General features: G+C 40.9%; 1 protein-coding gene across 1 annotated transcript in view; it reads right to left on the reverse strand.

Moving 5' to 3' along the window:
• The window catches only part of WASHC3 (WASH complex subunit 3), a 53,963-nt gene extending 43,236 nt beyond the window's left edge, over positions 1 to 10,727 (reverse strand). The window contains exons 1-2 of the mRNA XM_082634633.1: positions 10,603 to 10,727; positions 9,926 to 10,024 (exon numbers count right to left, since the gene is read on the reverse strand). Of these exons, the coding sequence (XP_082490759.1) occupies positions 9,926 to 10,024; positions 10,603 to 10,653 (150 nt within the window). The 5' untranslated portion in view covers positions 10,654 to 10,727. The remainder of the gene's footprint in view (positions 1 to 9,925; positions 10,025 to 10,602) is intronic.
• Positions 10,728 to 14,403: the final 3,676 nt, after the last annotated feature.

The following is a 14,403-nucleotide window of genomic DNA, read 5'->3' on the forward strand; positions in this document are numbered from 1 at the left end:
ATTTTTTTTTGATGTGGACCATTTTTAAAAAATAAATAAATAAATTTATTTATTTCATTTTTGGCTGCATTGGGTCTTTGTTGCTGCGCGCCGGCTTTCTCTAGTTGCGGTGAGCGGGGCCTATTCTTCGTTGCGGTGCTTAGGCTTCTCACTGTGGTGGCTTCTCTTGCGGAGCACGGACTCTAGGCTCGTGGGCTTCAGTAGTTGCAGCATGCAGGCTCCGTGGTTGTGGCTTGTGGGCTCTAGAGCGCAGCCTCGGTAGTTGTGGCGCACGGGCTTAGTTGCTCAGCGGCATGTGGGATCTTCCCGGACCAGGGCTCGAACCCGTTTCCCCTGCATTGGCGGGCAGATTCTTAACCACTGCGCCACCAAGGAAGTCCCTGTGAACCATTTTTTAAAGTCTTTATTGAACTTGTTACAATATTGCTTCTGTTTTATGTTTTTTGTCTGTGAGGCATTAGGGATCTTAGCCCCCCAACTAGGAATTGAACCTGCACCCCCTGCATTGGAAGGCAAAGTCTTAACCACTGGACCTCCAGGGAAGTCCCTATGATGCCAATTTTATTTTATAATTAATTAATTAATTTTTATTGGAGTATAATTGCTTTACAATGTTGTGTTAGTTTCTGCTGTACAACAAAGTGACTCAGCTATATGTATATATATATATATATATATATATATATATATATCCCCTCCTTACCCCTCATCCCACCCGTCTAGGTCATCAGAGTACCAAGCTGAGGTCCCTGTGATACACAGCAGGTTCTCACTAGCTATCTATTTTACACATAGTAGTGTATATTTTTGTCAAAACTAATCTTCCAATTCATCCCACCCTCCTCTTCCCCCACCCGTGTCCACGTATCTGTTCTCTACGTCTGCATCTCTATTCCTGCCCTGCAAATAGGTTCATCTGTACCATTTTTCTAGATTCCACATATATGTGTTAATATACGATATTTGTTTTTCTGACTTCACTCTGTACGATAGACTCTAGGTCCATCCACATCTCTAAAAACAACCTAGTTTCGTTCATTTTTTATGGCTGAGTAATGTTCCATTATATATATGTACCACATCTCCTTTATCCATTCATCTGTCGATGGACACTTAGGTTGTTCCCATGTCCTGGCTATTGTAAACAGTGCTGCAATGAACACTGTGGTACATGACTCTTTCTGAATTATGGTTTTCTCAGGGTACATGCCCAGTAGTGGGATTGCTGGGTCATATGGTAGTTCTATTTTTAGTTTTTTAAGGAACCTGCATACTGTTCTCCATAGTGGCTGTATCAATTTACATTCCCACCAACAGTGCAGGAGGGTTCCCTTTTCTCCACACCCTCTCCAGCATTTATTGTTTGTAGATTTTTTGACGATGGCCATTCTGACCAGTGTGAGGTGATACCTCACTGTAGTTTTGATTTGCATTTCTCTTTTAAAGATGAGAAAACTGAGTCTTTATACAAGTAAAATAATCTGAACTCACACTCCAACTCCAGGTACTAAATATTTTTGAAAGTGTTTCAGCTTGTTAAAGTATGATGCCATAGACTCTGGGTGTTGATGTGTCAATGCAGACTGTAACAAACTGAGTGTAATAAATGTACCATGCTGGTGGGGCATGCTGATAATGGGGAAGGTTGTGCACAAGGGTTGGGAGCAGGAGTCAAGGAATAAATGGGAGCTCTATACTTTCTGCTCAATTTTGCTGTGAACCTAAAACTGCTCTAAAAATTAAAGTTTAATTAATTTTTTTAAAAAGATGGAAAATTCCTGAGTATTGCATAGATATAATTTTTGTTATTCAAAGCTGATAAATGATCAACCTGCTTCTCACTAAAACTAAGATGCTATTGTGCTGAATACTGGGAATCAAATTTTTCTGATCAAATTTCCTAAAATAGATGCTGTTTATCTGGATTTAAAAAGATAGGTATTAAAATTTTTTTCAGGGGGCTTCCCTGGTGGCGCAGTAGTTGAGAGTCCGCCTGCTGATGCAGGGGACACGGGTTCATGCCCCGGTCCAGGAAGATCCCACATGCCGCGGAGCGGCTGGGCGGCCCATGAGCCATGGCTGCTGAGCCTGCATGTCCGGAGCCTGTGCTCCGCAACGGGAGAGGTCACAGCAGTGAGAGGCCTGCGTACTGCAAAAAAAAAAAAAAATTTTCTCAGGATTAGATCATAAATTGTCTTTAAATGGATACTCAAATGTCCACACAAGATAGGCTAAGGACTGAAATACTAGTCTTAGAAAATAAGGGAATAAGGATGAAAATGTTTATTCAGAAAACTACTGTTGATAAGGAAGATTAAAGAGGCTAGGGAAAAAAAAGTTATACTTTCCAGAGCAGTAATTCCCAATTTTTTTTGGATGCAGATTCATCTGGTATGTCAATCTTTTGCTTTGGCACTCATTTTACCTACTTTCATCTACTATTATCAAAACCTCACCAAAATGAAATGACCTGTTTTTTTAATAAAACAAGATTATATGAATGATTTATTCATGCAAGACATGAAAGACACTGAGCTAAGCATCAATATATTTTATTTTATTTTATTTTATTTTATTTTATTTTTTGCGGTATGCAGGCCTCTCACTGCTGTGGCCTCTCCCGTTGCGGAGCACAGGCTCCGGACGCACAGGCTCAGCGGCCATGACTCAGGCTCAGTGGCCATAGCTCAGGAGCCCAGCCATTCCGCGGCATGTGGGATCTTCCCGGACCGGGGCGCGAACATGTGTCGTCTGTATCGGCAAGCAGACGCTCAACCACTGCGCCACCAGGGAAGCCCAATATATTTTAATTAGTTATAATTTATCTGAATATTCTTGATATCTAATCTAGAAACAACGGTAATTGTGAAGTCTAAAGAAATCTGAAACAACTGTAATTTAATAAAAAAAAATCTGTGCTTTCTACTGGTGAGAGTCATAGGTCCTAATACTGTTGTGATTTCTGTTGACCAAATTTAAAGAAAATGTAAAATTTAAGTTAAAGGTAAAAAAATATATATACATGATTTTTCCCCCATCCAAGTTCATATACCCCAAATTTAGAACCACTATGTAAATGATTTTCTGAAAATCAGATCAACAAAAGGCTTTTCCTCTTGGCTAGGGAAGATCTTTGCTGTGGATAAATCATGTTTTTTAAATTATCCATAAAGGTATTATCTATCTTCTCTAGAGCTGGTTTTTGAGAGTCTAAAATATTAAATGTTACCTGTTATACAACTTTATGCTTTAATAAAGGATATATCACTATATCACAATTTTGAATTTTTAAGTATGTAACTGGTATCTTTTGTAATCTTACACATTTTATTTTATGCATTTAAAAACATTAATTTCATTTCACTAGACTGCCAAAGGATCCATGGCACAATTAAGAACTTCTGCTTTTCAAAGATTATTCAGCATAATAAATGTTTTTGAGTCTGTTCCCATGTAATTATTGCTATAACACACATAAACATGTACTTTTTAGAAAGCCACTGTCACTTGACAAAACACACCTGGCTTCATTTATGGGCTGCTGAAGCTCATTTCTAAGATGTTTATGTTTTCTGCATTTTCCTTCTAAACCCCTAGACCACCATAAAGTAGGTTTCTCAACCTTGGCTCTATTGACATTTTGGGCTGGATAATTCTTTGTTGTGAAGGGTTATCCTGTACACTACAGGATGTTTAGCAGAATCTCTGACCTCTACCCACTAAATGCCACAAGAACTCCCCAACTGTGACAACTAAAAACATCTCTAGACATTGCCAAATGTCCCGTTTGAGAACTACTACTCTGAAGTGTAGATGACCACGGATATATTATAAGTAACATGATCAGTAACAGTAACTGTCCCCACCAAATATCCCTGGTTGAGAGCTACTACTCTGAAGTGTAGATGACCACGGATATATTATAAGTAACATGATCAGTAACAGTAACTGTCCCCACCAAATATCCCTGGTTGAGAGCTACTACTCTGAAGTGTAGATGACTACGGATATATTATAAGTAACATGATCAGTAACAGTAACTGGCCCCGCCAAATGTCCCTGGTTGAGAGCTACTACTCTGAAGTGTAGATGACCACGGATATATTATAAGTAACATGACCAATAACAGTAACTGGCCCCACCTCTGAAAGTTTCAGCAGAGAGGAAATAGAAAGGTAACAATCTTTCCCATCCATCCTCTTTATAAGGGTTTAAAGCAAACCTGAAATACCTTGATTTGGGACAAGAGGGGAAAATACAAGGTACCTAGTTTGTCAGATAAGTTGAAAACTTCTTGATGCATCCATCACCCGCCTATTCCTAAGGCAGTGCATTTTATTGAAGAGAAAAAAAAAGACAAAGGAAAAAATATGGAGTTAACAGTTGAACATGGGAAAAAAAACCACTGTGGTATTTCAGGTTTGTAAAATATCCAATTTGCATATCCAGTTCTTTAAAAGAGAAACAGTATTTTAAATTAATGGATCTCTTGGTATACCACTTTCGGTTGAATATGTCCTGGGAACCAGAGAGGGAAGCAATCCACGGTTTTACTAAGCTTCATCTGACACTTAAACCCAGCAGTTGGAAAAGTTATAAAAGCAGTTGGAAAAGTTGTAGCAGAAAACAGGGTTTTAAGCAAAACATTATTTGGTTGAAGGTTAAGTCTGATGGTAGGCTTAAAAACTGGATGTAGATTTTTTTTAGGTCATATGAAAATTCTCAGCACTTTTTGCCTGTACTTAAAGATCTTTTTAAAAAGAAACATTTTAGAATATTTAAAAAATGACTAAACCCCCAGTATTCTAGGCATGTTACAAGTCTGAGTCAAAATAACACACCTGACTGCCCTGTTTATGATATTGAGTACTTTTAACTTTTAAGATTCACAATAAGGTTAAATTTCTGCTCAGTCTTACCTGTGCTATGCATAGACCTTGTGTCGTCCTCCACCTTCCTCCATTTAAAATTTGCAGTCCCAGTGGACTGCCACAAGATTTTGCTGATAAGGGCCAGAATAGAAATGCTTACTGGAGACTTGTGAGGGAAGAAGAGATGACCCTAAGTAACTCTGCCATGTGGGTCTGATTCAACTACTTTCCTTTCTCTGTCTTCTAACTTTTCTCCTACCTTGGTTCTAGTCATTGTAAGAGTTACAAAGTGGCTCAGTATCCAGAAAGTTTTTAAAAAGCTACGTTCTTCACTTTTCTCTTTCTCAGAGAACTTTAAAACCGGTATTAGTGATGAAGAGCCCTAGCAATTGGTTTCAAATTTAATTCCCGTTTGAGTTTAGCTGTGACTGAAGTTACTGTTTGGGTTCAAACCAGATTATGTGAAAAAACCAAAACCAAAACCAAAACAAACAAACAAACCCCCAAATCAACCCCCACCTCAAAAAAAACCCCAAACCCACCCAAAACAAACCAAAACCTACCAGGTTTTCTTTTTCCTCCAGTTCACTTCCAGTTCAAAAAGTAATAACTGAGGTTCATTTTTTATTGGGGGAAACAAGAGTTGTTTTGGTTCTTGTTTAAGGCTTTAACTAAACAAGGCCCACAGGTCTAACAGGTGCTATAAACAAATAACAACCCATTTTGGAAAACTACATTGATCTTAACTCGGGAGAAAACGACACTTCGTGTTTGAATACCTATATTATATCCTTGGAATTTATCATATCAAAAAGACATTATATCAAATAGACATGGCATAGTAAAGAAGAGAATACAAATTTAAAAACTACATTTTGAAATAGCTTTAAAGAAGACACTGCAGTCTCTCCCTTGCAAATGATGTAAATATGCATCATACTCAGATCAGATGGTGCAACAGAACAGAAGACTGAGACAGTTTTGTTTTTACCAGTTAATAGATCAGAGTTGGAATCCCAGCTCTTTTACTTTCTAGCTGTGTGACTGTGGGCAAGTTAGAGCAGCTACTGCAGCCGTAAATAGTATGTGCTCAGATACATGGTGAGTGAATGAATAAACGGCTAAGCAACTGATTTAAGCCTCTCTACATCTCAGTTTCTGTATTTCTAAAGAGATAATTGGACCTCTCTCAAAGAGCTGGTCTGTGATGATTAAATACATGTAAAGCACTCAGTACAATGCCTAACACAGAATAAGCACACAATAAATATTACTGTCATCACACCAAGTATTGATAAAAAGTCTACAACTGACATAAACATCCAAACTGTTACAATATGAATTCTAAATAATGAGTTACAGTCAACCCTAGATTATCATCCATTAAGGAGAAAAAGGCATAAGCTATCTTTAAATTTCATGAATTTTTGGCCAACAAAATTTTTTCTAGAGTTCAAGGAAGAAATAGGAAATAGTGATATAGTCAAAACAGCCAACTGTTTTGGGGGGTAGTGGAGAGAGGAATAGAAGGGGGGAAAGAGTGAATCACGAGGCCTTGATAATGCATAAGCAATCAATAAACAAAAGACAATTATTATATTTGATCTAGTCTTCAGCAAGTAACACTCACTCCCCAGGCACTGAAAACTGTGAGGCCCTACAGAGGTGCGGGGCTATCCCTACCTCAGGGCAGCTCTATGAAGCTGCTTTCACAGATATGTTTGTTGGTTGTTTTGTTGTTGTTTACTTTTTAAACTGGAGATGAGAAGCATGGGGATGGAGTATTCGCCCTTCTCTGCTAACAATCCTGGAACAGTCTCTCTCTCCAGATACTTCTCCACCCTACCGTGGTATACAAAGTGAAGGGCTAACTCCTTGGCTTACTGCTCCTCAGTCAATTCTTTATGCCATTTATAGAGGCAGCAGTCCTAGATGAGACTCAGGGAAGCAAAAAGCACCGAGACTCTGAGCCTGTTAGAGAAAAAGCACTGACTGGAGCCCCTTACTCTATCAATCATCATATCACATTTCAATGTCTTTTGTCTTAATGAGAAGGCAGAAGTGATTTTGATAACTAAACAAAAACAACAGCTGGAACCGTATACAAGTTAAAATAGTTTTCCTGTCTCCATGCAGTTTTTATTAATGTATCTAACAAAAACTATACGCTAAGGCTCTACCTCATATTATTTATAAGACAGAATGAACTGAATAATGTTTGACTCAACTGTGAATTATCTCATTTTCCCCCATTCTCCCTATTTTTTGGGGGGGTGCATTACTTGCTTTATTTTATTTTATTATAAATTTATTTTATTTATTCACTTTTGGCTGCACTGGGTCTTCACTGCTGCGCGCGGGCTTTCCCTAGTTGCAGCAAGCAGAGTCTACTCTCCGTTGCGGTGCACGGGCTTCTCGTTGCGGTGGCTTCTCTTGTTGCGGAGCACAGGCTCTAGGCGCACGGGCTTCAGTAGTTGTGCCTCGCGGGCTCTAGAGCGCAGGCTCAGTAGTTGTGGCACAGGGGCTTAGCTGCTCCGCGGCATGTGGGATCTTCCCGGACCAGGGATGGAACCCATGTCCCCTGCATTAGCAGGAGGATTCTTAACCACTGTGCCACCAGGGAAGTCCTATTTGCTTCGTTTTAAAAAATTAATCACAGGCCATCACCAAAAAATCTAGAAACAATAAATGCTGGAGAGGGTGTGGAGAAAAGGGAACACTCTTGCACTGTTGGTGGGAATGTAAATTGATACAGCCACAATGGAGAACAGTATGGAGGTTCCTTAAAAAACTACAAATAGAACTACCATATGACCTAGCAATCCCACTATTGGGCATAAACCCTGAGAAAACCATAATTCAAAAAGAGTCATGTACCAAAATGTTCATTGCAGCTCTATTTACAATAGCCAGGACATGGAAGCAACCTAAGTGTCCATCAACAGATGAATGGATAAAGAAGATGTGGCACATATATACAATGGAATATTACCCAGCCATAAAAAGAAACGAAATTGAGTTATTTGTAGTGAGGTGGATGGACCTAGAGTCTGTCATACAGAGTGAAGTAAGTCAGAAAGAGAAAAACAAATACTGTATGCTAACACATATATATGGAATCTAATAAAAAAAAAAGGTCATGAAGAACCTAGGGGTAAGACGGGAATAAAGACACAGACCTACTAGAGAATGGACTTGAGGACATGGGGAGGGGGAAGGGTAAGCTGGGACAAAGTGAGAGAGTGGCATGGACATATATACACTACCAAACGTAAAATAGATAGGTAGTGGGAAGCAGCCACATAGCACAGGGAGATCAGCTCAGTGCTTTGTGACCACCTAGAGGGGTGGGGTAGGGAGGGTGGGAGGGAGGGAGACGCAAGAGGGAAGAGATATGGGAACATATGTATATGTATAACTGATTCACTTTGTTATAAAGCAGAAACTAACACACCATTGTAAAGCAATTATACTCCAATAAAGGTAAAAAAAAAAGGAAATAAAAGGTATACATATAAAAATAATTAATCACAGGACTTTTATAATAGCTTAACAAGCATAAGTTAACAATAATTAAACTGACAAAAATTGGTATTCACTAGTTAACTTCTTGGGAACATTCCTATATTGTGCCAGTCAAAATGCATCTGGAATGGAAATACATCATACATTGTACAAAAAAGTAGGAGACTGGCTAGGACTGGGAAGTCTCTGGGTATTCTCAGGGTATTTCCTGCAGCAGGCCTTGACTTCTGAGTGAAGTCATTTTAATTTCTGTATAAAGCATCCTTTAAAGGGTATTTAGCTTTAAGGGGTCACTGAACTTTTGTAAAGCAGAATTTGCAAGCCTACAGAGAAATACTATCATACCAGTGTGGGGCTTTTCTCTAGTCTATGGACAGAGCACAGTCAATGGTCCTCTTTAGTATTCAAGTATGTATATGTATCCTGTTCCTAGTACACAATAATGTCCCCAATGACAACAATCTTGACTCCCACACTTTTTAGGCAGCAACCACCCCTCTATGAACAGTCTCTATTCAAGGACTTGATTGTGGAGGATACTCAAATGGCAAACAGTAACTTCAGCACTCAGGAAGTTCACGACACCAAAATGGAGCCCTAAGGTTTAACATGATCCTCCAGTGGTAAAGAAGACTGATAAAGAACAACACCTTTTGGTTTCAGACGACTGTTGTTCTATTTCCTTGTCCCCTTTCTCCTTTCTTAAACCCAATTTCAACCCATGCTTCCCATTTTCCTCCCCACTCTCTTTTTTAGCTTTTTATAAGACAGGAGTCCCTGGATCTTGTACCTCACCTGTAACTGGGTTAATTAATCCTTATTTCACAAGTCATTTGCAGAAAGTATTTTTTAAATTTCCATAATGATATTTGATGCCCCAGTTATGTTTCTAGGCTACTTCCCCATTATCTCTTGGATCAAGCAATGTAAAATAATTTTGATATAAACTGAAACAATGTATACTTAAAATGTAATCTTTGGGGTAAGAGAAACATAACCAATTTCAAAATAAAAAATGTCTTTAGGGGCTTCCCTGGTGGCGCAGTGGTTGAGAGTCCGCCTGCCGATGCAGGGGACGCGTGTTCGTGTCCCGGTCCGGGAAGATCCCACATGCCGCGGAGCGACTAGGCCCGTGAGCCATGGCCGCTGAGCCTGCGCGTCCGGAGCCTGTGCTCCGCAGTGGGAGAGGCCACAACAGTGAGAGGCCCGCGTACCGTAAAAAAAAAAAAAAAAAAAAAAAAAGGCTTTAACTGTGAAATCTTGGAATTCCTTTTGCTTTCTTTAACCACAATAAACCTTCCTGAACTATTTCACAAAGCTTCTAGAAAATTAATTCAGCAGAGACGGGCTGTAGAAATGATGGTAAGAGAATCAAAGAGGATTTAAGGTAATGTTAACATAATAACTGGTTGACAAGAGGTTATGGTACATGAATACATAGGCTGTAATTCTTGTTTTACTCATTTGTTACCTTCAGAAGTGCAAGGTGACATCTGGGCTACTCATTAAACGAGTATCACAGGACCTACCTCCTCACAAACTGTAGAAAATCGGTTGAGGAACTGTACAGTGTGCACCACAAACTGGTTTAGAAATGCCACCGTTCTTTTCTGTTGAATAGCTGGCACCTGTGTCACGTAAAAATAAACATGATCCATACAGGAGGAACGTACACCATGCTATCCCCTGGATATTAATAATAACGGGGCGTTTTGCTGTGTGAAATGAGTTATTGAAAGTACTGCCAAGAGTCATTAACTTGTTTTCCTAAACTGTAGGGGTTGGGTGTCCGAAGGTGACAGAGGCTGCACAGTTTGAGAATGGGCTCTGGATTCACAGGTGTGAACTTTCGCAGGTAAAGGCAACACAAACCCACGAAAAACTCAAGGGCCGAATAAAAGAGGTAGGGTTAGAGATCTGAACCGGCCCGTGTCGCCAGCGCTTCACCCTTGAGGATAGGGACTCGTGACCCGGGAAGCGAAGGCTGGGAGAGGAAAATTACCCCCGCCCCCCTTAGACAGCTCGGGAGGGACCCCTTTTTAATGTGGACTGTGGGATTCTCCCTCCCGAGAGAGATGGAAGACAGGCCCAGGCCAGGGTTGAGCAAAGAGACACGGCGGGGGGGGGGGGTGTCTCTCTGGGAACCCGGCGTCCCTTCCCCATCCTCCTCCCAGGTCGCCGAAGTCCAACTCCGTCTTTTACAAACCTTAGTCAGGTCTATGCCTGACCCCATGAGAGGAAGCCCATCCTCATCCATCTCCTCAGCGGGCGGGGGACCCAGGGCTCACCCACAAACCCCTCCCCGACCCGGCCCGACCCGCCCAACCCGGTAATAGCGTCCGAAAGCCTACCCTAGTCCCCGCCTCCCGGGCCTTTCCCGCCGGAAGGAAATGCCTCCCCCCGCCAATCGCTCGGCGGCTCCCGGGGAGCCCGCCCCTTCGCACGGCAGTCTGGGATTGATAGTTCTAGCTCCGGATTATGACGTCGAATGAGGGGCGTCGGGTGCAGCAAGGGTGCAATTCTAGCAAAATCTTAAAAAGCCTCTCCCCCTGCCACCCCCCCAAAAAAGTAAAGCATCGAGTCTGTTTGAGGTTATCCCTGCTTAGTCTCTTCTGCTATATACGCAGCTAATTCATTCGTTAATCAAAAGAAATATATATACATATATATATGTATTTTAACCGATTAAGTGCCAGATACTCTGCTAGTCCCTGTGGTGAATACAGACTGAATCAGATTGAGCATATGTATCTATCTAAAGAGCTACAGAAACATTATCCTCAGTCGGAAAATTGACAAAAATGTTTTTTCTAAGTGGATTGGGTTCTTAAAAAAAAAGACAAATGCAATGCTATAAGATGTAATTTCTAGTTAATAGAAAAGTGGGAGTGTCTCTCTGCCTCCTAGGATCCTTGATGATTACTGTTCATCAGTCATCCATAGCTCCTGACAGCAGCGCCACTCACAACTTAACTGAATTTCCAGGGCTGTTAAAAACAATCTATAGCTAGAAGTCTTGGTCAACTGCCAGAAATCCTCTGAAATATATACTCCTTCCTCCAGGCTCTCTCTCATTGGATTTCACTTACTATAGTGAATTTTGGAGACAAAACAAGTAAATTGTAATGAATACTGATTTCAAAGGGCGGAGACTTTAAATGCCACCTGCATATATCCATTAAATTTTTAAAGTTTTAAGAATTTGTTAATAGTTATCTTTCTTTTCATAGCAGATAACTAGAAAATCACTAATTTTATCATGAATCAGTTCTTGGGGGGTAGGGGGGTGGGGAATGATGATCATTGGCTTCTTATGGTTTTTTTCCTGCTCTGCTTCAGGATGAACAGTTAGAGGGGTATAGTGTTGGTTCATAATAGTGGGAAAATAAATTTAAATGTCTCCTATCCCTGCTACACCCATCCCTCAGGAGTGATACAAATCATCTATTGGGACTTGGTTAAGTAAAGGAATTCTAGCCTAGTTATTCATTCTAGGTTAGTTATAATCTAGCCTAGTTAAAAATAGTTTCAGGCTCCTTCTTTTAATTGTGCCTTTCCTAACTTCACTCTGAAAGTTGGGTTGTAGGCTTATGTCCTCTAGGCAGCAGACAGGATTCCTCCCTAAAAAGTGGACTACCTCAAGAGAAGAGATCTGAAGATATTTACAGTTAGGGGGTCCCCAATAAAACAGCATATAACCTAATGACTAAGGAAGCCTGCTTTCTTTAAGGGGGGTGGGGAAATGTCCTTCTGCTGCATTGTACCCAGGGACTTTAATTTATGGAGATGACTTAGTGATGACAAAGAGGTAATTGCCATTGAAAGAATGTGTTACTCACACTTCCCAAGAGAAGGGGACCTACCATGCCACACAAGGCCATAGGGGAAACACCAGATTTTGGTTAGGAGGCAGACAGAAGCAGGAACCAGGGGAAAGCCTAGGCCAGATCCTTTACTGGCATTTCTTTGGGAAAGGCAAGTTAGGGCAGGAGAAACAGGTGAAAATTGGCTGGTATGAATGATTCCAGTGGGCTTTGGGGCATAGGAGTTGTCCCTGTTGTCTGTACCTGGCCCTGGGTTGATTTAGGGCAGTGGAAATATTGGCTTGATGTAGAAGAATTTAGATAAGGAGGTGGTTGGGGGTAATGGGTTGGATTGGTTGGTTTGCATATGAAAAACATGCTTCCAAGTAAATTGTTTGACTATCTTTGGGAATTAGGTAGCCCTGGGAGAGGCAGTCTTTCCCAGGGTCTGTACGTCCACAAATGCCAGAGCTTCAGGGATACAGAAATTAAGAAAATATAGTTAATATAACTGTTCCTGTGATGAATAGATGCTAAAAAGACAATTACAGAATCCAAGAAAACACAGAACACTCACCCTTCAGTATGTGACCTTACAGGTAATAGTTTCAGCAAGGCACCTCACTCCTAGGTGTAGAGTCTCATTCAGTTTCTCAAGAAGGGATCAGAGGGGAAGGAGTAGCTGCCTGGCTATGCAAACCAGGGGGAAGGTATTTGGGAGGGAGAGGCTAATTGTTCTAGGAGGGACAGTAGTCTTGAAGAAGGATCTTATTTCCCTGTCCAGGGATTGAACCTAGCCGCCAATCCACCAGGGGCTAGAGGCTAGAAGCAAAGTTCCCTGATTCTTACCCGTTTGGAAAGCAAAAATGTTTCAAGGAGGCAAAAACTGCAAAACAGGTACAAAGTTTATTATTAGAGACACAACACACAGAGAAACAATTTATTTAAGTCAGAAGCAAGGGAGAAATACACACCCAGAAAGAAAGTGTGTGGGTGTCCCCCCCTGAGGAGGAGCCCAGTAAAGAGGTGATTTAAATCACTTATATAGGACAGTCCTTCCGGGTCTTTGTTTATCTTTGGCCAGTTACAGTGTTTCTTTTTTCACACATGACTGGTCTTAGGACCCTCCCCAAGATGTCTGTGCAACTTTTTGCTAAGATGGATCCCACTGCAGAGGCCTGTGGGTGCATGTCCACAAATATTATGGGGTGGCGCCCCCTCCCTTTTTGACCCCCAAGGAGCCTTCCTGCACATGTGTAGACAGGGAAGTTTTCCTTGACCTCAGGAGCAGGCACCTTATCTCTTTACTTCAGCAGAGCTCAGTTTCTGCCATTAGCTTTGTCCTTGGAGCGTCTGGGTGAGAAAAAAGCTTCAATTTTACTCCACTTGACAACCACCAGCTGTCTGGCCCAGAGGCCCATCTATCTCCTACCTCATAATCATTCCTCATCCAGACTCTCAATCAAACCTCTTGTTTTAATAACCCCTAAAACATGGTGCCCCGCTCTAGAGAAACTGGTGCCCCTCCCAAATCCAAGTGTCGTCTAAACTGCCACTTCTTTTAATCCATATAAAGCTCCTTGCTTTCATCCCTCATTTGATACCTAGCACACTGTGACCATGTGGTATTGCCAACCTATTTGTAATTTCTTTGAGTTCAGAGGCCAGTTTCCATTTCTTTATATTCCTTTATACCTATTACAGAGCCATGCACATGATAGATAGCAGTATCTGCTTATTTTTAAGTTAAGAATTTATTATAGGGAATTCCCTGGCAATCCAGTGATCCAGTGGTTAGGATTCAGCGCTTTCACTGCTGGGCCCCAGGTTGGATTTCTTAGGGTCAGGGAACTAAGATCCTGCAAGCCTAGCAGTGTGGCCGGGAAAAAAAAAAAAAAAATCTACTATAAGAGTGAAATATTTATTTATGAAAACATAAAAAAGCATAGGAAGGAAAAATGTCACCCATAATCACTCTTCTTGGAACTAACTTACTATTTTTATAGAGCCAAGGTATTTTATCTGGAATTCACTGTCAGGTTTTTTCCCCATTGGTGGGGGTATAAATGAGGTGGGCCTCAGTCATTTGCTTTGTACATCTTCTGTAGTACTCTGTCCTCTTCATAGAATAACCTTCTCCATTTATTTAAAAAAAAAAAAGCAAATGATGCCACTATCAGCTGCTTCCAATTAACCTCCTCTGG

The sequence above is a fragment of the Mesoplodon mirus genome, assembly GCF_964341445.2.
Source record: "Mesoplodon mirus genome assembly, chromosome: 11".
NCBI lineage: Eukaryota > Metazoa > Chordata > Mammalia > Artiodactyla > Ziphiidae > Mesoplodon > Mesoplodon mirus.